General features: G+C 64.1%; 2 protein-coding genes across 4 annotated transcripts in view; one reads left to right on the top strand and one right to left on the bottom strand.

Moving 5' to 3' along the window:
• Positions 1 to 188: 188 nt before the first annotated feature.
• On the bottom strand, positions 189 to 19,874 carry SP1 (Sp1 transcription factor). Of its 3 annotated transcripts, none has more exons than XM_064498730.1 (6): positions 19,731 to 19,874; positions 18,145 to 18,239; positions 15,932 to 17,429; positions 4,767 to 4,935; positions 4,411 to 4,610; positions 189 to 3,819 (listed from the first exon to the last, which is right to left on the bottom strand). In XM_064498730.1, the coding sequence occupies exons 1-6, from the start codon at positions 19,735 to 19,737 to the stop codon at positions 3,500 to 3,502; spliced, it is 2,289 nt and encodes a 762-aa protein (XP_064354800.1). In that variant the 5' UTR covers positions 19,738 to 19,874; the 3' UTR covers positions 189 to 3,499. The 3 variants fall into 3 exon arrangements, with proteins under 3 accessions (XP_064354800.1, XP_064354802.1, XP_064354799.1); XM_064498732.1 differs by lacking the exon at positions 19,731 to 19,874 and adding an exon at positions 19,341 to 19,395; XM_064498729.1 differs by lacking the exon at positions 19,731 to 19,874 and adding an exon at positions 19,082 to 19,130.
• Positions 2,094 to 23,442, top strand: part of AAAS (aladin WD repeat nucleoporin) — a 49,059-nt gene continuing 27,710 nt past the window's right edge. Inside the window, exon 1 of the mRNA XM_064498744.1 lies at positions 2,094 to 2,099. The gene's annotated coding sequence lies outside the window, so the exon portion shown is untranslated. The remainder of the gene's footprint in view (positions 2,100 to 23,442) is intronic.

Here is a 23,442-nt window from a genome sequence, read left to right on the forward strand (position 1 = left end):
CGGGCGGGGGGACAGCGCTCGAATCCCAATCCGGAGCGGCGGGACCCAAAAACCTCGCCCGCAACGGGGTGCTGGGCTCCCCCGGCCTCGGTTTCCCCGGGCGCCTGCCTCGGTTTCCCCGGCTCAGCTCCGTCCTGCGGGTTCTCCCCAAAAACGCGGAGGGGGGGAAAAAAAAAAGCCGTAATCCGTTTACAAAGGAGCCAAAAACTACATTTAATCTAGTCTTTTTGTACAAAAAAATAGCACTTTTCGAAAACGTGTTTCAGACATCATTACATCGGCCACCGGATTTTAAAAAAAAGCACGGACATTATTACAAGGTCGAACAGTCTTTACCCGGCTCGCGGATTATTGCCAGGGGGGGCGGCGCCGCGGGGGGGGCCGGGCGCCCCCGGCCCTGCCGAGACCAGGCTGCTCCTCGGGCCGGCGGGGGGTTAAAGCTGGGAGAGGGGCGAAGCCGGGGGGCTGCCCCCCCCCGGCCCCCCCGGCGGGGAGAAAAGCGGTGCTGGCGGGGGCCAGCAGCCCCCCGGCCCCGAGATCAAGGCACGTTTCGCTCCCCGCTGCGGCGGCATGTCCCCCCCTCCCCGAAACCGAGCCCGTCGCGGTTGCCCCCCCCCGGCGTGGACCCCCCCCGGCTGCGTTTCCATAGGAAAATTAAGCTCCGTGGGCCAAACCGCGGTGCCGGGGCCCCGTGCGCGGAGCTGGCGCGGGAAACGGAGCCGAAAGGCCCAAAGCGCCCCAAAATGCTGGGGGGGGGGGGCTGCACTTTGGCACTTCGATCCTGGCCGAGCTGAGGGGGGGGGCGCTGGGCCCAGAAAGTGGCTCCGCCGGCCCCCCAAGGCAGCGGTACCAGGGGGGACGTGTGTGTGTGTGTGTGTGTGTGTGTTTTTTAAAAAGAAACCAACAATTAAATTAAAAAATTTACTTTCTACCAATTTCTCTGTAGCTTCCAGTACGGAGGGGGACGGGACACGGCCACGAGGCGCTGGGGGCGGGGGGGGCTTCATAGTGCTTCACAGATTATTAAAATACAAATGCTTAAAGTTTCCTATATAAAAATATACAAATGCAAAAATATATATCGAGAGAGAGAGAGCGCGGAAAGGATCGGCCGGAGGAATCGCCGCGGTCGCTTCCTCCCTCCCTGCAGATCTTTTAAAAACAAGGTTTTTTTAAAAAAAAAAACGAAACGAAAGACACCTTCGCACTTCACAGTTTGGCTGGGGTTGCTCCGCCACCGGCTCCGGCCTCGCGTCCCGCTCCGGGAGCGGAGGCGGCAGCGGGAGCCGGCGGCACTCGGGCTCCGCTCGGGGCGGCCGAGGAGGGAGCAGTCGGAGGAGGAGCGCGCGTCTCGGCTCTCGGCCGCCCGGGAAGTTTCCTGGTTATCCTCAGGCAGGGAAAAGGAGGGGGAAAATATACTTTTGAGGAAAATATACAGCAGGAGCGCCCTCGTTTTTCTGCCGGGAGGGAGGAAGAGGCCGCGCGGGCCCTGGAAGACGGGACCTCCGTGCCCGGGGCACCCGGTCCGGGTGGCTCTGGAGCATCCCCAAGGATGGAGACGCCACCAGCTCCCCGAGCGCCCTGCTCCCGGGCTCCCCGGCCGCCAGCAAGCTCTTCCGCACGTTCCGGCCCGGCGCTGGGCGGGAAGAGTCTGGCCCCGTCCTCTTTACACCCCCCTTCAGATGCTTAAATGCATCGGAAGATCCCCTGGTCTCCTCCGGGCTGACCGGTCCCAGCGCCCGGCCGTTCCTCCTACGGGAGATGCTCCGGTCCCTGGACCATCTCGGCAGCCCTTTGCCGGACTGCTTCCCAGTAGCTCCACCTTAAACTGGGAGCCCAGCACTGGTCCCAGCACGGGGCCGGGACCACCTCCCTCGTCCGTTCCCATTGCCGGCCGCCGGCGCCGTTTCACATCTAACCTTTCCGCACGTCTCGCCCGCGGCCGCCTTCCCGACGGGGCGTTCCCAGGGTCTCCGGCTCCGACCCGCTCCTGCCTCGTCTCCCCCCACGTTTCTGCTCGGAAACAAAAGAGGGTGAACGGAGGGGTCCGAGGGCCCCTTCGCGCGCCGGGCGTTTCGGCTTATCGCGGGGGCCCAACGAAGCTGCCCCGCGGGCTCGGCCGCCCGTTTGCGGCCGGAGGCGAAAGGGCAGATGTTGTCTCGGCCCTCGAGCGGGGGAGCGAAAGGAAGAGGCCTCCGCCGTCCCCGCGGCGGGGTGGCAAAAGCCGTGCCCTGAAAAAAAAGAGTTTTCCCCAATTTCCAACACCCGTTTTTTTCGTTTCTACAAGCCGGGCAGAAGGGCGACGCCTCGGAGCCGGAAGAGCCAAACACAGTAGTGTTGGAAGGAAAAAACCCAAACGGAACCACCCTGCCGAGGGCAACCCCGCGCGCGGCCTTCCCACCTCCGGCCGCGGCTCCGAGGTGGAAAAGCAACGCCTCCGCCTGACCAGCTCGCGAGGCGCTGACCTGCTTTTGAAGGAGTCTTATTATTTTTAAGACCGACCACGGCAGAAAAATAAGTTTGCCCGAGGCCGCCGAGGACCTCCCAGCCCGTCCCCCGCCATACCCCAGTTATCCCGACGCAGCGGGTCCCAGACCCTCTGGTAAATAGCTCGAGTGAACCTGCACAAAATCCTTTACAAATTGATTCCACATGTACAGCTTACGCTCAGCCCGCGAGAGCGAGGATTAAAAAAGCCGGAGGAAACGGATCTTCGCAAAGAAGACCGCTTAAAACAAAGATCAAAAGTCCAGTGGAGGGCAGGGAGAGGGCAGCTGTTTTACGAGGGGAAGAAAGCAAAACCTCACCCAAATAATTAAAAAGAAATTAAAGAACAACCTAAAAGCAAAGCGTACAAAAAAAAAAGACTTGGTTTTTGTTTCTTTTTGTTTAAAGGTTACAATGTAAAATGTAATATAGCATCTGAAGGGCAGCTCGGGCACTGTCCGAACTGCCCCAGAGGGTCAACCTGTTCCAAGATAAGGCATCAAAGAGACCAAGGCCATGGTCGCAGCAAAATCTCTCCTCTCTCAAACGAACACATTTTATATTTTTATATATATAATAATAATATAGAATCTTTTTTTCTTTTTTTCCTCTTTTTTTTTTTTTTTCCTTTTTTTGCTAAAAAGTATTTCAATGATCATATACATTTACCAAGGCATGATGGCATCGAAGGCTAGCTACGGAGGGGCAGACGGACCTCGGGGAGGAAGTGGAGGAAGGAGGTGGTGGTGGGGGAAATAATAATAGGGTCAAGCCGAAATTAAAAAATATATATATAGCTCTGGCCTTCGTGTGTGGTCACCGGGCCCCGGAGGTCGGGCAGCTCAAGGAGGGCTGCGATCCCAGGTGAGAGGAGCTGGACTTTAGTGCTGGAGGGCGACCCGGACGTCGCCCTCGCGGTGAAATCGCTCCCCGCTCCGTCTCCGCTCGCCTCTCGGCCCCGTGCCGCCCGGCGCCGCCGTGTCGCCCGCGGTGCCCGCGTCCCGCTGCGCCCTCAGAACCCGTTGCCGCTGATGTTGATGGACTGGAGGTCGGCCACCTGCATGACGTTGATGCCGCTGCTGGCGAGGCGGGCGATGCCCTCGGGGCAGATGGCTTCCATGGCCACCATGTTGGTGGCGATGAGGGCCGAGGGCGTGGGCCCGCCGTTGCCCTCGGCCGAGGCCCCCGTGTCCATGGGGACGGCGGAGACGTTCATGGCCACGCTGTTGGCCGTGCCTCCCTTCTTGTTCTGGTGGGTCTTGATGTGCTTGGAGAGGTGGTCGCTCCGCATGAAGCGTTTGGGGCACTCGGGGCAGGCGAACTTCTTCTCTCCTGCAAGGCGAGAGGGAGAGGGGGGTCAGGCGGCGGCGGGGCTGAACGTATGGCTGAAATTCAGCGTTACAGACAAGGCAGCTCCGCTATCCGGCAGCTACTGATCCCACTCAGCCCATGAGCCGCCCTCCCTTTGCGTCCAAAAGCGTCCGATCCCGCTGGATTTACAGACAGGGAGGGATTTGACTGCAGTGGTTTTGCCACCTTGATGACCGAAACTGTCCCAGGGAGGGATTCGACTGCGGTTTTGCCACGTCGATGCCCATGGAAAGGCAGAACGGATTTCCCCAGCACCAAATTTATCCCAGGTGCCATGTGATCGCTGTCTCGCGTGGCATCGGGCCCAGCTTATCGCCCTGACCCGACCGGAGCCACTCGATCGCGGTTGGACCCTCCCGGGCTTTACATGGCGAAAGCAAAGGGTGCGGGAAGCCAGGCAGAGCTGTCCCCTCCGCCGGGGGCTGGAGACCCTAGAAAGGATTTCCGCTCCGCGGGATTTCCACACATCTATCGCCGCTCCGTACGGCAGGCGGTGCTGAAACATCCCAGCGTGCCGGAGAGCACCGCGGCCCGGGAAGGCCGGAGCCCTACCTGTGTGTGTGCGCTTGTGCCGCTGCAGCTCATCGCTCCGGGTGAAGCGCTTCCCGCAGAGGATCCAGGTGCACACGAAGGGCCTCTCGCCGGTGTGCCACCGCAGGTGAGCCCGCAGGTGCGAGGTTTTGCCGTACACCTTCCCGCAGCCTGGGATGTGGCAGATGTGTTGCTTTTTTTTACCTGGATCCCCAGAGCTCCTGGAAGAGTCCAAGAGAGAGCATTAAAGCAGCCCTGAAAGCACCTCGGTGCTCCAGGCCACAGGAGTGGGGAGAAGGTCTCCGAACGTGGCACCTCGGGGGGAGCGGAGGTGCTTCGGCAGCCCGGCATTGCCGGACCCCCCGCGAGCGCCTCACCTTCCCTCGCTGTCTTTGCAGTAGGGGCAGGTACACGCTTCCCTCCGCACTTTCCGGCCTTGCTGGGGCTGTGGATCCGGGCTGGTCTCTCCTTCCTCCACGGCCGTATTGTCGTCTCCGAGACCGTCTCCGCTCGCGCCGTGAAGGCCCAGCTGAGCACCGTGGTCACCTAGGAGGAAACGCGGAGGTTACTCCAGGCTCCGTCAGCAATCCCAGGCGGCAGAAAAGGAAACGGGAAGGGGAGAGGGGTCCTGCGGCGCGGACACGACTCGGCTCTCCGCGTGACCACCCCTGCATCGCGTGACGTGGCAGCAACGGGCGGACGTGCCCCCCGGCTCCCACCTGAGCCCGGTGACAGCATCGCCGACCATCTGGCTGAGCCACGAGGTTTCAGCTTGCATCGATTTCTGCGAGTCCTTCCCCGGCGTTTTCCAGGCAGCTGCAACGCCAGGAGGGTCTCGGACCAACCTTTTGCTTTGACAGCTTGATTGAGCTGTAGGAAGTTATTACTTCCAGCCTGCTCCTCCTGCGAGGCTGCCTCCCATGAAGCGCCGCGTTCCTGAACCCCGGCCATCCCGTGCCAGGCTTTTTCCCGGAGAGCGCCGGGTCCTGGCCTGCCCTCCACGGCCCCCCACCAAAGAGAAGGGTCCCCACAGCTCCCACGCGTGGCCCCACACATTGGTCTGTGCCCACGGATTTGGGTCTGAAGCAGAGGTAAGAGCCGCGTCTCTCAGGGAAAACAGACTGCCTCCGTCACTACAGCCACTTGCCAACTATTCCAGCTATTTCAGTTAAACCTAGTGCAGAAAACAGAGCAAAAATGTAAACCGAGCAGCACTGGCCGGCTCGAAGCAGTGTCGGTGATAAAACAAGCGTCAAAACAGTGCGGAGGGAAATCCGGCTTCTCTGAATCACGTTTCGCTCCCGACGCGCCGAGGCCGGAGCTGCAGCGGTTCCCACGTCCTGCTTTCCAAACAGCAAACGCTGTCTGCTCTCTTCTCCTGCCCGACAGCCCGAGGCCGTCGGCCTTCGCGCACTGCGCCGAGCCGCAGCCTGCTAACCGAGACCGGGCGCCCGTTGCCGGTGAAGCGACGCTGTGCACGGGGGTTCAACCACCGGCTGCCCCAGGAAAGGCACCGCCGGGTTACACCTGCCCACGCTTGCAGGAAAAGGCATAATCCGGATGGAGCAGGAGGCAGGTCTCCATCCGGCCTCGGCGGTTCGTCCCTGAACTCCCGGCAGCTGCGGCCGAGCGCAGGCTCAGCCCGCCCTGCGGAGAGCAGGAGGCACCCGCAGAGCCGTAACGCCAAACACGCGGCTCCTGGAGCTGCTCTGCACGGATCAGACACCAGCCAGGTCCAAAAGGCACCAAAACTGACCCCGGATTCACGGGAAAAGCTCGGCTCTGGCTCCCAGGAGCTCCCGGGACAACAGAAGCGCTTCCAGCACTAACATCCCTGGGTCGAGCCGCAGCCAGCGCGGGGCACCCGGCACAGCTGGATCCAGCAGAGCCCCAACGGGCCAAATTCAATTTTCACCCTGTAACCCCTCCTTTTCCCAGGTTTCTGGGCCGAGTGGGCCAGGTTTGCCTTTCCAAAATCATTTAAAACTGATTAAAGCAACCACACAGGAGCCGATCCAGAGAGCACACAAAAATCCGCCCGCCAAAAGCCCCCAAAAAGGCAGCGATAAATAAAGCGGGCCGCAAGACCGTAGCCGTTTGCAGCGTCTATCAGTGAGGATATTATCGGCATGCGCTCACTGGTTAATTACTGCGATTACGGAAAGGGATATATATAAAGTTGAAAAATCATCTGGCGCCGCTCGTGGAACGCATTCCCGCTCTCTCTCGAGGAGCAATTCCCAATTATAAAAACCATAGGAATGACAGGGTAGTGCCGACAAGCTCTCAAACGCGGGCAAACATAAACCATCCGTAACGGGGGGGCGAAGGGGTGGGAAGTTTTTAAGCCTATCAGTTTTCATTTCCATTTTATTGCTCTCCGCGTATGCTGTCATCTAATTGCTTCTCCAATAACCCCATCCACACTTCACAAGTGTTTTATTTCCCTTCAAGCTCTGCTGCTTGATTATTTTCATGCTGAAAAGCCGTAGCGGGTGCAGAGACCGCAGGCTGAGTAATCTCTTTTCAGCTGCAATTAACATATGCCAATAGGGCTAACGACAGCTTTAGAGTCAAGCCGCTCCGGTCGGACGGGGCACGAAGCCCCGGCGGAGCCGGAAGGGCCACGGCATGTTTGCGTGGAGCCCCAAATCCTCCTCTTTCCTACAAAATCCCTTGGGATCAGCCGGGGCAGAGATCACCGCGTGAGTACGCGGGGATGAGATAAAACGCAGGCAAACGCACCCGCGCACCCTCGTCCCCGATGGCAAACGCTGCGCGCTGCCGCTCCTCGCCCGAGATCCTCACCCACCGCCAAGAAATGAGGCCGTGTCCGGCCGAATCCTCCCTGAAAACGCCCGTCCGGGGGCTTTCTGCCTCGGCCAGCTCCAGCGAAGGTGAATCAACAGGGAAAGACGTGCAAGGCCGCGTGCCGGCCAGGCAGCCCTGCAAGGAGGCCGCGCCGGGGGCAGCACGCTGCGTTTCCTCGGCCCGTCCCCACGCGGACGGGCTGCACGGGGCCACCAGACGTCCGCGGTCTCCTCCAGACACAGCGATTCGGTTACACCATGAGGTCCAAGTGCCTGGAGACTCAAGAGGGGCTGCTTTTGCCGTCCACCTCAGAAATACTGCGCTCAGGTCTTCGGCCGGTGGAGATGTGGCCATGAGGACTCTGCCATGATGGCCATGTCTCTGCTCAGATGGCCACGGCCATCGCAGGCACGTGGCTGGCCGGTCTCAGCCCCTCCTGGGGACACCACGGAGCCCCGAAAGACACTTATTCACCCCAACTCATAGAGGACAGTGAAAAGGATTCAGTCCACCTTCTTCTTCCGGGATCTGGAAGATGTTTCTTAATTAAGGAGCACAGACGTTACAAGGCTGCAATGTCCACGCACGGTGTCCAGGCCCTGCTGGGACAAGTACCTTCAGCAAACGAGTGAAGTTTGCCTTAAAAATCTGGTTTTTGGGGTAACCGGCTCTAGGCAGGAGGCAGCACACGGAGCACGCGCAGAAGAGGCAGCGGCGGTGCTGAGGGAGGCTAAACTCGCGTCGGCCTGCAGCGTTCGTCGGCCGCGTGCTGGGCTTCCTTCCCGCAGCCGGGAGGGAGTTTCACAACCGCGAGATAGCGAGGGGCGATGACGAAGAGCTGCTGGCACCGGCCGCCTTCCCGAGGGCTCGTCGGCGGCTCCGCTCTTACCAGCAGGTGTCAGTGGCGGCCCGAGGAAGCTCGGCAGAGGAGCCGGGCCGGGGTCCCAGCTCGGAGGGGGACAACAGCCATCAGCCACCGACCCCCGCGAGCCCGGGCACCAGCGAAGGGCCGCGACGGCCGGCAGCGCTGCGAAAGGCCCCCGCGCTCCCGCTGGGAACCATCTTGGCTTCTTCCCGTGTCCATCTGGTGCCGGCAAGGGGCAGAGCGCCAGCCTCGCTCCTCCGGGCCGCGGCGCGGACGCGGCTCTGCTGTCGCGAGCGGGGTGGCTCAAAAAGCAACGTGTGAAGTTTAGGCTTGGCCGCTCTGTCCCCAGGCTGCACGAGGGGAGAGGGTCCGGGCCGAGCGGGAAGGGGCAGCGCTGCCACGCCGAGTCCTTCCTTCGTCTTCTAGGATTGAGAAACCCGAAGCATCAAAGCAAAAGCTGCAAGAGCTGCAATCAAGGAAACGGGCCCTGACTCACCCGCTCGCCCTGGTTCTGGTTACGTCACGGGGACACAGCTCCGCCGCGGAGCCGGGATGTTTCCCACGTGACAGCAAGGCGCTTCCCTCCGCTCGCTCGTGTGCCGGAGGGGCCGTGCTCGCCCGGCATCGGCGTTGAAGGACGATATCTGCCCCCGAGACCGCACAGCCCCCTCGGGCCCACGCAGACGGGAGAGGAAATCCCGACGGCCTGCCGATTCGAACGGCTCCAACCCTCTCCCTGCTCCGGGGGCCTTTTTCTCCTTACTGCTATTTGCAGGAATCGGCCAACCTAGCGAAAGGGAATAAGGGCTAAATAACCTCTCCAAAGAAAGCGCCAGGGCGCAGACGCTTCCCTCCGAAGCCAGCGCCCCGGCCGGACCGGGCAGGAGGGAGGGAAGTGTTTTCTGCTGCTGTTTCACTCGCGGAGCCTCTCGCGCAGACACAGCCGGGCGTAACGCGCCCCAGCCGCTATCTCCGCTTTCACTCCTGACCCAGAGATCCCGGCAACGGCCGCTCTTATCGGCACAAACGGAGGCCGCGCCGGGAGGGCCGCCCGGGCTCGCTGTATCGGCAAACGCCGCGAGACGAGTCCCGCCGGGCCCTAAACCCGAGCCCTTAAAACGGGCTCTCGGCGCCTCCCCCGACACCCCAGCCCGTCGCGCGCGGCGAGACACGGGAAATCAGAGCCGGGTCCGTCTCTCCGGAGGCGACGCGATCTCTAGCCGCGCTCGGAAATCTTGGCCGGGCCCCGCTGTACCTAGTCAGCAACATTCCTGCGCTCCCCGCAAAGTTTAGCAATTTTAGGACAAAACCTTTTCAGTTCCCCCCCCCTTGAGCTCTTGCAACATATGTTTACAGTCTAAAACCAGCACGGAGGGAAGCTGGAAGTTTTTCAAGCTTTGCAAGCCAGCGACGACAGCTTGCGTTGCAGCTCCAGATCAGAGATTTCCCTATCGCCTATGCGCCATCCCGGGAGAAGCGTCGTAAAGAGAAAGGAGAAGACACGCGCTCTCCCCCAAATTACGCCCAAGTGCTTGGGAGGGGGAGAATCCAGCCCCGACTGCTTGGAATCGCTTCAAACACGCAAAGCCTACACGGCACTTTATAGCCTGTGGGCATGTCATACGGGGGGGAAAAAACCCAAATCTCCCTTCTGGTAATCTATGGCTTGCATCTAATTAAGGTATAAATAAATTACAGCAAGAGAAGACAGAGCTTGCATGTACACGCTCCGCTCTGCGCTTATCAGGACACGCCAAAGTCTCCCGAATATTGCAATTTCAGGAGGAAACTTGGCAGAGGGAAACCAGCTGGGTAATTTATGTGTATTATCTCCACTAATATAGATTACTTGTAAGACTAAAGCTTTCACGAAGGCTGCCAAGTCCCTGGTCCATGCTCGGGTCACCGAAGTACTGAAAAAATGTATTAATAGCAGAACAAGGCCTTTTTCCTCTTTTCTCTCCTTAGAAAACCCTTGGGAGCGGACAGTGAAGATGGACTTGCCTGCAATCAGGCGGCAGGGGCCGGAGCGGGGCCTGGCCGTTGGCGAACAGGAACCGACTCTGCTCCGCTGCGTCTCACGCCCGCATCCATCTCATCCTCGCTGCGGCCGGAGCCGGGCGATCATCCGCCGTGGACACCGATGCGGGGCACAGACGCGCTCGACGGCCCCGCTGCCACCTCGGGGACGCGGGTGCGAGGCAGAGGGCCCACGCGCATGGCCACCGATGTCTCAGCGAACGCCGGCACACGCAGACCATATTGCAAGGACTGTAAACGCCGTAAAAGCACCACCAGGCTTATAAACGAATCCGCTCGGCGAACCTCGCGGGACAGTGTTGAAAAAAGGGCACCAGACCGAAACAACGGGGAGACCGACCTGGGCGGGCAGCTGGGGAGGTTTGGGCAAAACCAACCCAAGCAAACAGCAGCCCAAAACGAACGGCAGAGCAACCCGGCGGGCAGTGGCGGAGGAAACGGGAGGCACCGGAGCCCCACCGGCACGGGATGGGGCACCGACCGCCCGCGGAGGGGCAGCGATATCCCCGTCTCATGTTTTTAGCCAAAGGCCCGGGGAGTCTTGGCTCGTGGCGTCACTGGAGACAAGGTGGCTCTTGTCTTCGAAGCGCTCGTCGCCGGGAAAACGCTTCGGTTTAGCAGTTTTATTTAGCAAACTAAAACGAGGTGAGAAATGCCCTGCGGATACAAGATGGGAGCATTTTTAGATCCACCCCAGCTGACCTCGGGAGAGGGGAAACAGACTCGACGTTCATTCTCCGGGAGGACGGGGAAGAAACGGCTTCTTGTGCAAACTCTGCAACACTGGCAGCTGCGCTTCTGCACAGGCGAGAGAGGAAGAAGGGGGTAAATCGTCGCCCAGCGGAGCGTGCGCGCGCGCGAGAAAGCAACGTCAGCTTCCAGACGAACCGGGGGGAGGCCGCGAGGCAACAGGAAGCTTCAAGACGAAAAGAAAGGCCGGCAAAAAACGAGCGACGCGCAACCCGCGGGGCTCCCCGAACCTCCGGCACATCTCTGTCGTGGCGGGCGACAGGCACACGCCTCCAAAAAAACCAAATCAAACCTTCCTAGCTCGCGATAATCAAACAGTTCTCCCCATTTCCTCCTCCTCTTTTTTTTTGGCAGACAGTCGCAAAGCCCGGGGTGGCAGCGCGGAGGTTTTTCTAGCTGGCGCTCATTGCTTTCCCCAAAATACCCCAGCGCAGTCGTTCCAGACAGATCAAAGACAATTAAACTGCACTTGCCGCACAAAGGAACAAAGTACGGTTTTGTAGCGCAGCCCCCTTGATTTTTATCTTGTTTGATTTCCTTGCTAATTTGCAAAATGAGTTAATCTGCAGTGGAAGTCGTTCATGCAAATTAGCCGAGCTCTGTCTTAATAACTCTTCGGAGTTACGGACAGCGGTGCAGGGAACACATGGCGCTTGGCTCTAGAAGATGGTGCGGGCTCGAAGTCAGACTGCAGCACGCTGAGTAATTGTATTTTAATCTGGAGTTTAATGGCTTGAAAAGCCACACGGCAAGTCCTGCGATATCCTTTAATTGTTGGAAGTTTCTGTGCGTCACGTTAAATTACACTTCCTCTGGAGGGAGGACAGAAATGAGTAAACGCGGAGCGGCGGGATGGAGCACTGGCGGCACGGGAAGCCGGTCGCGTCCGCGCGCCCAGCGGAGCTCGGAAGTCACCCGGTTCGGTTTGCGACGTCCCCGACTGCCCCCGACTCACTAAATGCCTTTGCCACGCTGCAAACCGAAGCACAGGTCTGCTTCGCCCGTTAATTCCACTTTGGATGGACGCGAAACCGGGATAAATCCCTCCAGTGCCTCCATCCGAAGCGATGCCGTGGGTGCACAACCGCGGCGCGCTGAGGACGAGGCCAGCTCATCGAGGCCTGCCACAAAGCTCCTCTTAAAAACAGAAAAAGGGAGACAATCGGGCCTTTGTGCCGCTGCCCCGCGGCTGGGAATAACCCGCTATGAGCGGGACCACAGCACCAAGCCGGTGATGCCGTTGGCAAGCGGATTTCAGGGGTTATTTCCTGACAAACGGGGTGTTTTTTCCGGCACCGGACATCCCGGGATGCTCTCCCTCACATGGGGTGAGGGAGGACGAGCAGGCTCCCCACGCTCGCCGAAAGCGAGAGAAACACCGGCCTAGCTGGATCGCCCCGGCGCCGAGGGGGACAAAACAGCATTCCCGGCGGCCGGAGCAAACCCCAAAGGCGGCGGATCTGCTTAGCAGGGAGCTGGCGTGTAAACGACCCCGTGGGCCCATCTCTCCAGCCCGGACCCCGCCAGCTCACAGATGGAGCCGGGATAAAACCCTGCTTAGCGCTTCCGCGTGACACGAGGGCTTCGGAGCAGGGCTTAAGCCCAGTCCCCGGCCTACTGGGAAGCCATCGCCAGCAGCCTGTTTACCCAGCACATACTGGAGCCAGGCAGGGCTCGTTATCTCGAGGCAAGGAGGGTTTCGCCAGGGGCTGAGAGCGGCGGGGACGGGCACGCGGGGCTGAGCCACTGTGCTGGCAAACGACACGGAGCGAAAAAGCCCCTCTCCTCCTCCTCCTCCTCCGCAGCGCTGGGCCGAAAGGGGAAGAGAAACCGCGGCGTCGCGAGCTCCTCGACATCTCCCCCACCCCGCCTGCCGCGAGGCCTCCGCGGGGGTGACGGGAGACCCCGCGGGGGCCAAAACCCCTTCCCTTCGCCCCCCCCGGGGAGCCCCGCTGCCCGCCGGCGCAGAAGGCAGCGCCGGCAGCCGCCCCGGCCCGGCCCGCGGGCTCCCGCGGCGAATCCCCCTCCCTCGGCGCCCTGCGGGCTGCGGCACGCCTCCCCCGCGCCGCGGAGCCGGCTGCGAGGCCTGTTCGCCCGCATACCAGCCCGCTTCGGTCACGGGCCTCCACGCGTCTTGCCACGGGGGCTAATTTACCGCCCGGCTGACGCGGCGACGGCCTACAAAGCGAGCGGGATGCCATCGGCTAATTAATGCCAACAGGGGCGGAACGAAGCGCGCGGAGAGACCCGGGCTCTGCCCCACTCGCTGCTGATTCCGGCGGCCTTAAAAGACTTTTTCCGACATCGTTTTCTCCAGGGGATCGCTCCCCTCCCCGGTATGCAAAAAAGAAACTGAAAAGCAGAAATCTCCCCGGCTCCTCGCCCCTAAAGGCGGCACCAGGAAAGCTGCGGCCCCAAGGGGTCCCGGCCGGCCGGCGCAGGCACGGAGAGGGGTGCAGGCAGGAGACGTGCTTCCCGCGGCAGCGAAGCCGGGACGCCGGAGGAGGCCGAGCCGAGCTCTTTGAAGCGGCTCAGCCACACGGACCGGCACCGCTGGCTCTCCGCGGCCATTCAGGGCTCCAAATATCCCCTCCGGAGCCGGGAACGGCTCCGTTCTCTCTCACCCACGGATAATCCCGGGCTGCGGATCACCCGGACTCGCCAGCAGCCGGTGGAAGAGCCGAGCTGACGGCTCGGTGGTAGGAAACGTGGCCGCGGCCGCGCTCTCCCGCGGCTCCACGGGCCGCTCCGGGGCACGCGATGCTCCCCGAAGCCCCGGCACGCTCTCGTGCGACACGTGGCACCACCTAAGCGGCCCCGAGGACGCGGCATGTGTCGACCAGCTGCAGCCCTCCCCTCCCAAACCAACCCCGGCCAGGTTTGGTTTTCCGTTCCCCTCCCTCGGAAGCAGAAGGGCTTTTTCTGCCCGAAAACACCCTCCCAAATCTCAGCCTCGAGCGCTAAGCGAGCGCAGGAGGTTCTGGCAGGCGCAGGACGCGGGAAGGCTCGTCGGGGAATGTTTTCGACTGGGACGGGACGAAACCACTTTTTTCCACGACATCAGAGAGGCAAATCTAGAGAGCAACCTCATCTAGGCAAGGGCTGACACATCCGAATCACCCGAGCGGAGCGGAGCCGAGGCAGGGAGCAGGTCGGGGCTTTCTGTCCCAGCCACGGCCCTTCAGATCCGCTCCTGAGAGCCCTAAAACCAGACCGCAGCATCAAGCCGGGATCTTGGCGGGTCCCTGTGACCCCTATGAAACCTGAAACCTGCTCTGCAACGTCCGCTCGGTTTTTCAAACGTAACAACATCAAAGCCCCACGCGAGGGTCACATCCTCAGAGCTCAGGAGCTGCGAGACCCGCAGCCGCGGTTCTCGGCCAGAAGCAGATCGCAAATCCGCCGCTGCAGATCAAGAGCTAAACACACGCTACTAAAAAAGAGGGGAAAAGAGAAGGAGGAGGCTTTTAAACGCGGAGCGGTTGGATGGGTGGTCTCCAGGGCGTTCCTCCCCGCCCCACCTCCAAGGGCAGAGCCACACGCTAATACAGGAACTAGGAGTTGCCCATGCGTCTCTCTGCACGTCCTCCTCCTTCTCCTCCTCCTTCTCCTCCTCCTCCTCGGTGCTTTCAAAACAAGCACACAGAGCAGGCCGGAGGCAAGCAGCTCCGCGGAGGCAGCCGTGGGCCCACGGGCGACTCGGAGCACGCGGAGACAAAAGAGACCCACCGCCGCCCACGCTCTCCACATATAAAAGACGTGACGCACTGCCGATTGCCCTCTCGGTTCGGGAATGAATGCGCTCTAGTTCAAGCGGTCTCGCAGCTCAGGGAAATCCAAGGACCGGCTTTACGCGGAGAGATCAGGCTAATCCGGGCTGTAATAAACCCACGGACTACCGCGAGCCACGCTGCTGTAGCAACAGCCCAAAATACCACTGCAAAACAACTCTGAGCGAGCAGCCTCCTTCTCTCGCGAGAAGGAAGCGCAGGCTGGATTGAGCAACACTTTGCTGCCTCTCGGCTGTGACTAAATCTAGCAACTGCCTTTTTAGCCGGAGCCAGAAAGAACAAAAGTCAAACACTGAAAAAACAAGCCGAGTTCCTTCTCGGCACTGATTTCTTTCACAGCGGGAGCTCACAACCCTCTCCCTGCCCGAAGCAGGCCCAGCGTTTCCAAGCGGAAGCCGAGCGGCCTCGAACTCAGCGCCGTGTTTTGACACGTCCCGCTGGGCGGGCGGGAGGCGACAGAATCGATTCGGGGGAACAGTTGCGGTGCCGGCCGCGAACCCAGGCCCGTCTCAGGCGCGACCAGATCGCAGCGTCCCTCGGCAGCACCCAACTTTAGGCTAAATATATATTAAAGAGCTCATTCTTCCGCCACCGCGAGGAAATTCCCCAGGGCTTTTTGTTTGTTTTCTCGGAGGAGGTGGGGCAGGGAGGAGAGAGGGGTTTAAGCTGTTTCTGTGTTTTCCTGCAGCTTAAAAGGCTGCGACTCTTCCTGTCAGTTCCAGCAGTCGAGTGGATGATCCGGACTCGGGTCCAACTACCCTGCGCGCCCTGAGTGAGCTACCCCACTGCCGAGATCACCGCGCGGGCGCCAGCATCGCGCGAAACCACGCTTCACTTTCCACTTAGCCCTGCGTTCGGCATCGCTTATCTTCCCTCTCCTCTCTCCGCCTGTCTCCCTCTTTCCCTGTTCGCGGGCATCTCCTCCGATTCCGTCCCACCCCAATCCTCGGCGCTCCCCAAGCGATAAACCACAAAAGAGTTAAATAGATCAGCAACTGCCCAAAGTGAGTTTCGGTGTCTTCTGGAAATGAGCGGAGGCTTCGCGCTTCCTTCCCAGGGCAGGCGGGAGGGCCGGGCCGCTTGCCAGCCCACTTCTGCCTCGATCACGCCCTCCTTGAGCCCTTGCGCGGCTCCGCAGACGCTCCGAACCCCGCGGAGCCCGGACGGAGCCTCGCGCGCGGCAAGCGCGAAGCCTGCGGCCTGCACGGCGCTGCTCTAACTGGAACAAAGCGACGTGGTTCAGCCTTAACCCGCTACCGAAAGGGACCGGGACGAACCGACTTACCGGCGGTGTTGGCTATGGCCAGCGGCAGCCCCTGCAGCTGGTGCACCTGGATCCCAGACGCTCCCAAGGCACTGAGGTTAATAGTCTGGAGGCCTGGCATGGAGGAGAGCTGAGCGGCGTTGACGGTGACGGTGCCGCTGGGCAGGGAGGCGATGGGCGTGAGCGTGGTGCTGGTGCTGCCCGTCTGCCCCAGCGACACTCCCTGCATGGGGGCCAAGGTGATTGTCTGGGCCTGGGGGTTCTGCACCTGCAGGTTCTGGAGCTGGATGGTCTGCCAGCTCACCTGCCCGTTGGGCCCCACCGTGGGCGTGCGGATGATGATGGGCCCCGAGTTGGGGACCGCCTGGAGCTGCAGGTTCTGCAAGGCATCCTGGGAGATGGCTTGGGTGGCAAAGGTCTGGCCAGAGAGCGGGGCGGTCTGCAGGGCCTGGATGGTCTGCCCTCCCTGGACGAGCTGGGGCTGGAGCAGGATCTGCTGCTGCTGCTGCGCCGGCTGGCTCTGATCCCCCTCCTTCTGCTGCCCCGGCTGCAGGGCCACCCCGGAGACCTGGCTCTGCAGAGAGTCCGAGCTCTGGACGCTGCCGACCCGCTGGGGCGTCTGCGCCTGCACGTTCGTTCCCACGGCGGCGCTGCTGGAAAAATTCATGATGCCCATGTTACTGGTGGTGGTGGTGGTGGAGTAGCTGTTGGCGTTGGTAAAAAAGGAGCCGGAGCTGGCGTGAGACGTGGCCAGGCTGGACGAGCTGATGGCAGCGCCCGAGGTGGCCGGCTGGGAGCTGCTGTCCGGAGAGCCGGAGCCGCTCAGGGTGACCGTCTGCGACGTGGGGGCCAGGCTGGCCGCCACGCTGTTCACCGGCAGCAGCGTGATGTTGCCGTTGAGGGCCACGGGGACGTTGGCCACATACTGGGTTTGCCCCGAGAGGGTGTTGTTGGCCAGGCCCACGCCCTGGATGGGGACGGCTTGCTGCAGCAGGTTCGGCATGGCGATGAGGTTACCCGTCCCCGCTCGGCTCGTGATGATCTGCTGGTTGGCGCCGGGGATGATCTGCAGCTGGCCCGAGGCATCCTGCTGCACGTTGACCTGCGCCGGGGTGGCGGCGAACTGCAGCTGCTGCCCGTCGATGGTCTGGAACTGGGGAATGACCTGGTACTGGATATTCGGGATAACGCCCGGCAGGCCCGTCAGCACCTGCTGGTTCTGCAGGTTGGAGGCGGCCGCGACCACGTACTGCCCCGCGCTCACGGGCCGGCTCTTGGAGGCGTCGCCGCTGCCGTTGCTGCCGTTGGCGCCCGGCTCCTTGGCGGGAGTCGGCGTGCCGGAGCCGGCGGATATGATCTGCCAGCCGTTGGCGGACTGGGCGATCTGGGCGGCGGCGGCCGTGAGGTCCAGCTCGCCGCTCCCGCCTTGCTGGCCCTGGGAGCTGTTGGAGTTCTCGTTGGGAGACTCGATCCTGCTGCAGGTGGCCGCCAGCAGCGCCAGCGGGGAAGGCTGCGACTCCTGGGAGGGAGAGGAGGAGTCAGGGACGCGGGAGGCGGCCCGGTGGGCAGGCCGGAAAAAAAAAAAAAAAGAAAAAAGAGAAGCCAGGGAGGAGTGTACTTGGAAAAGATAAACACTCCTTCCTGAGAAAACCCACCCACAGCCGGAAAAATACAACTGCCAGGCACAGGGCTGTCAGGACAGACTGAACCCGCAGAGAAAAACCCTCCGGAGGGAGGAAAGAGGGAGTTTGCACGTAAAACCCGAAGGGAAACATCTCTTCCACCCCAAAGCGAGCGAATCTCCTTGCGGGAGAACGCAAGGGAGAATCTCCACAGGAGAACGCTTCCTAGGGAGCGCTTGTTTCTGGGCCCCTGGATCAGGAAAAGGGCCGGTCGGGGCCGTGGCAGCTACCGGGAACCGGGGTGAACGTCACATTTGAGAGCACCGTGCGCAGCCGGGGGAGGAGAGGAAACACGCTCCGGGCCGGCACTCCCCGCCGAACAGGCTCCAGCAGGGTGTTTGGCAGCGCGACGCTGCCCCGGCGCTCGCTCGCCTTCTCTTCCTTCCCCCGGGCAGAGGAGCCCGTGCAGCACCGGGCCAAACAAACGCCCCGGCGCGGCTCCCCGCCCCGGCCCTGGACTTTGCCACAAGGCCGCCAAGCGCCCGGGGCGAGCGGAGCCGCGAGGCCACCGGCACAGGCTGCTCCTGGCGCCTCCTCGCCCGCCGCACTCACCTGGCCCTCGCCACCGCCGCCGCTGCTGGTGCTGCTGGCGTCTCCCTCGCCCTTCTCGGGCTTCACTGCAGCCATCTCCTCGGGACTCTCCTGGTCTGCGCCGGCAGGAAGCAAAAGTCACAGTTAAAACACATTGCGGGGCAGAGCGGCGGGGAGGAAGAGGAGCACGAGGAGGCGAGGGGCTGGAAAAGCGGGAGACTGGGGCAGGCAGAGGCCAAGCACGCCGGCGGGCACTTTCGGGGGGACCGGGCGCCGCTCCGGCAGCGGCGAGGAGGGGCCGGGAAGCCGAGGGAGCTGCCAAAGGGGAGTTGGCACCGGGACAGGCGGAGGAGGAACAGGCCGCGCTCCAGGCCCCGGCTCCTCCCCGCCTGCGCGGACGCTCCCCGGCCCCTCGGGCCTCCTCGGGCCTCCCCTTTCCCTTCCCTGCCGGCCCCGGGAGCGCACCTCCCGCCCGGGCTCGGCCCCGGCGCCCCGCAGATCCACCCCCAGGCCTGCGCGCTGCCCTGCCCAGGGGTTTCCCCGGGCAGATCCAGCCCACCGGCTTCCCCAGGGATCCCCGTGTCTCCGCAGGCCTCATCCAGGCCGGGATTCCCCTTCCCGCAAGCCGAAAAAAATAAAATCCCTCTAATGGGAGACGCTAAAGCCCTTCTCTTCCTGTTCCCCCCCTCCCAGCCCCTCGCAATCCTCCACAAAACCTTCCCCCTGCCAAAAATCCTCACCTCCGAGCAGCTGGGGGCTGTGCCCCCCCCAGACCCCCCCAACCTCCCCCAGGTTGTTCCCGGGGTCTTTCCCCCCCCTTTCCGACAGCTTCTTCCCCCAAAACGCCCCAATACGGCTTCTCCCCCCCGCCGTGGACCTTCTCCCCCCCTTGTACGTCTCCCCCCGCCCCACGGATCCCCCCCCAGCCCACGGTCCTCTCCCCATAGCGCTCCCTCACCCCACGGCTGCCTCCTTCCCCCCCCCGCAGGCATCCGCCCTCGCGTGGCTCCCCCCCCCGGGGCAACACCCCCTCCCCGGGCAATACCCACCCCCCCTTCCCCCCCCCGGGATCTCCCCGCACAAACACCCCCGGCCCGGTGCTTCCCCCCCCCCCCCCCCCGCCGGGCCTTCTCCGTGATCCCCTCCTCACATCGCCGCCCCCCGCGCCGGGTTTCCCCCTCCCCGGTGCCCCCCCCGCCGTGACCCTCTCCTCACACCGGGCCCTCCCCTCTCCCGGAACCGAGGAGGGGGGAAGAACCCCCCCCTCCGCCGGCCTCCCCCCCCCCGCCGCCGGCCTCGGCGCCGGCCCCCCCCCCCCCCTCCCCCGCGGGCGGGCGGCGGCGGCGGCGCGGAGGGAGGGCACGGCAGAGCGGCCGCCGGCCCCCCTCCCCGCGGGTCCCTCCCCCGAGGCCTGCCCCCCTCCCCCGGGTCCCTCCCCCGGCAGGTCCCCCCGGCGCGGCGCGGCGGGGCCCGGCCCGGCGCGGCCCGGCCCGGCGCGGGGCGGGGCCGCCGCTGGCCCCTCCGAGCGGGCGGGCGTGTGTGTGTGTGTGCGTGTGTGGCCGCGCGCCCCTCGCCCCCCCCCGCCGGCGCGGTGGGCCCGTCCTTACCGCTCATGGTGGCCGGGGGGGGCGAGCCCAAGCGGCGGCGGGGCGGGGGGAGGAGGGGCGGGCGCGCCCGGCTCGCTGACGAGGCGGCCTAACCCCGCCGGTGACCGCCAAGGGGCTGCCGAGGGAGGGAGCCGCGCGCCGCGGCCCCGGCCCCGCGGCCCGTCCCCCGCCGCGCCGCCCGCCAATGGGGCGCCGCCGCGGGCGGGCGAGTGGCGGGCGGCGCGGCCAATGGGGCGCGAGGGCGGGCCGGCGGCTGGGGGAGGGGGCGCCGCGCCGCGCCGCCCCCGCGGCCCCGCCCCGTGGGGGAGGGGGGGCGCCGCGGGCGGCGGCCAATGGGGGCGCGGGAGGGCGCTGGCGGCCGCGGGAGGGGAGGGGGGGGGCTGGCGTGAGGGGCGGCCAATCAGCGCCCGCGCGGGCTCCCCGGGAGACCCCGTATGGGAGCGGCCAAGGCGGCGTGAGCCGCGGCGGGATGGGCGCGCGCCGCGGCCAATGGGCGACGGCCCCGCGCGGGAGGCGGGGCGGAGGCGTGACTGGCGTGAGGACCCGCCAACCGGCCTTCAGGCAGCCGCGCGGCCCGCGCGGCCGAGGAAGGCGGGCTCGGAAACTGACGGGCAGACTGCCCAATGCGAGGCCGGATGGGTCGGACGGAGAGGGTCTGCGCGCCAATGAGAACAGCGATCCGTCTCAAACTGTCCAATGGGCGCCGGGAGGAGGCGGGGTGAGCCTCCGGGCTGCGCCCTTGGAGGGACGGCTTGGCGGCGCCGGGAATGTGGCGGAAAAGGCGCCATTTTGACTCTGGCTCCGCCCTGGCCGCAGCCGCCGCCTTGCTCTGGGCGAGGAGCCCCTGGGCCCGGGCGGCTGCTTCGGCGGCGGCCACACCGTCACGATAACCGTGGCCGTGTCGCGACAGCACCACCATCCTCTCCAGTCACGTCCTCCTGTCACAGCGCAGCCCGCAAACCCTCCTCACAGCGTGTGGGCAGGGGGCCCTGTCAGGATGGCGCGTCCCTGGCGTCCTGTCACGGCGGCAGGCCCCCACCTCCCTGTCACAACAGGGCCTGTCGCCGCAGCACGTCAGCCGGCGCCATCCCCACATGACGGGCTGTCACCGTCGCGGTGGCTCGTCCTCTCCCCTCTGCGGGCGCTGGCTGCCCTGCGGCAGCGCCATTTTGGGGCCTGAAAGGCCCCAAAGGGGAGCGTTTATATTCTCTTTTTCCACAGCCGGATCCTGGCAGGGCCGGGGGCCGGTGGGGGCGTTCCTGGCCCTCGCGCAAAGGCCGCGGCGAGCGGCTTTCGGAGATGGCGGCCGGCTGCCCGGCCTCGCGTCCCACCGCCCCGCTCCCCTTTGATCCGCTCCGCTGGCGAGCGGGACACCGGGCCTCGCGGTGGTGGCGGCGGCCGCCCGAGCAGAGCCGTCCTGCCGGGATCCCGCCGGGACGGAGCGCCGCTTCCCCCTTCCCCGCTCCCTGCCCGTGTTGCTTTTGGAGGCTCCGCTCGGATCAAGGAGTCAGAGGTCACCTTTTCAGGCGACTCCTCCGCGCAGTGCCCTGCTGTCCCTCCAAACGCTGCCTTACGAGTGACCTTATTTTTTTTTTTGCATCATTCCCTTCTCTTAGCAGCTGGAAAATTCTCCTGCCGCTAACCATGACCTCACCCCGCTTCCAGCGGAACTGTTTTATTTTTGCTTTCCCCTCCTGGCACCAGGCGTGCGGCACCGGCCGCGGCAGCCCGGCCCCCCGCCAGCGGATTGCAAGCCCCTGAGTAATTAAAACAACACGGCGGGGCCGGGGGGGGCGAGAAGAAACAGCCGGAGCGAGACGAAACACAACAAACCGATGCCCTCGCTGGGCTCGGCACTGCTGGAGCATCTTCCGGCCCTAATCCTGGCTCCGGCGCCACTGAATCCGCGGGCCTTTCCCCCCAAACCCCGGCAGCGGGCAGCGATGCAGGGCGGGATGTACCTGGAGCAAGGCTGTGCCGGCGGCCGGTTGCTTTGGGGAGGTAAAAGCAGGGCTGCAAATGCTCCATGGCTCCGTCTTCCACGTCCAAAGCCCGGTGGAAGGAGCAGCGGAACGCGCGGGAGCATCGGCAGCCCGCTTTGCCCAGCGCCCCGAGCCCCGGCCTCGCTGGGATGTTTCTCCGGCTGGGATTTCGGAGCGGTCCGAGCACATCCCGGGGGCTGAGGCTGCCGGTGTTATTGCCTTAACTCATTATCTCCGTGGAAAAGGAGGACGTGGTCGGGTCCCTGCCTGATGGAGCTTGCCCGTGCCTCAGTTTCCCCGAGCCGGCATCCCCGTGCCGGCCACGCTCTTCCAAACCTGGACGCCCTTCCTAAAAGAGGGAAAAATAAATAAAAAGGGGGATCACAGGGGACATGAGCGGGGTCGCAACTGCCCCCTCTGCCATGTCGGTCCTGGTGCTTGGGCAGATTCGGCTGCCAAGCCCCGAGCGCGGGACGGTGGCCCTGGCCGTGTCCCCCCCCCGCCGGTCCCCACCCGGAGCCGTCTCTTCCGCACGCCGCCGGAGCCGGGCGGTCGCTTTGTTCCCCCCTCCCGGCCTCTCCGTCCCCGTGCTGGCGGGGAGGAGGCCGGAGTTTCACCGCAAATCCCGCTGCGGCCTTGGAAGACGCCGCCGCCGCAGCTGCCATGGGGGTGGGGGGGGGGACGGCCGCGGCCCCCGGCACCGTCCGTGTGTCCCCCCCGCCGCTGCCGCTGCCACGCCGAGCGGACGCAGCTTTGCCTTTCATCCGGGCCCGCGTCCCGCCGGCTGCCGGCGTCAGCAGCTCGTCAGCCAGCAGCTGGGAGCGGCGGGGGCCCGTGGCCGGCTGCCCCCTCCCCACCACGGCGCCTCGGTTCCCCCTGCCCGCCCCCGGCTCCCCTGGGGGGGGGGGGACGGGCTGGGGGCTGTCCTGAGCCGCTCAGGGGACGCGGGGGGACACGGAGGGGATGGAGAGGTGGCAGGGCCCAGCCCCGTGCCTCAGTTTCCCCGGCGGCACGGCACAGCACGGCACGGCGGGTGCCGGGGAGGGGACCCCCCCCCCGGGGCCGCCCTTGTCTCTCAGCCCCAAATCCGTGGCCGCCCCCTCCCTGCTCTGGGTGTGACGGGAGAGGGCGGCTGGGGGGGGCCTTATCTCCTCCCCGCACGGCCCGGCTGGGGGACGTTGTCCCCCCCTCCCCGAGCTGAGTCCTGGCCAGCTCGTCACGCCAGCATGGGGCTGAAGGCCGGATCTGCCTCGCGCGCGGCCGGGCGCGGGGGGCAAAGGCCGGGGGGGCCGGAGATGGCCTGTGGGGCTGGGCAGGGCCCCCACCCCGTGAGCCCCCCTCCGTTACCCCCCACCCCATTAGCCCCCCCCATTATTCCCCGCCCGTAGCTCCTCCCTTTAGCACCCCTTTTCCCTCATTAGGGCCCCCACCCCCTTAGCACCCCCCTACTGCCCATTAAGCTCCCCCCAGTCCGGTAGCACCCCAGTACCTCCATTAGCCCCCCCTCACCATTCCCCCCATTGTTCCCCATTCCCCCCATTGTTCCCTATTACCCCATTGTTCCCCATTCCCCCCAGTGCTCCCCATTCCCCCCATTCTTCCCCATTGCCCCCATTATCCCCAGTGTCCCCCATTCCCCTCATTCCCCCCATTGTTCCCCATTCCCCCCATTGTCCCCCATCCCCATTGTTCCCCATTCCCTGCATTGTTCCCCAATCCTTCATTCCCCC

This window comes from Dromaius novaehollandiae, chromosome 28, assembly GCF_036370855.1.
Source record: "Dromaius novaehollandiae isolate bDroNov1 chromosome 28, bDroNov1.hap1, whole genome shotgun sequence".
NCBI classification, from domain to species: domain Eukaryota; kingdom Metazoa; phylum Chordata; class Aves; order Casuariiformes; family Dromaiidae; genus Dromaius; species Dromaius novaehollandiae.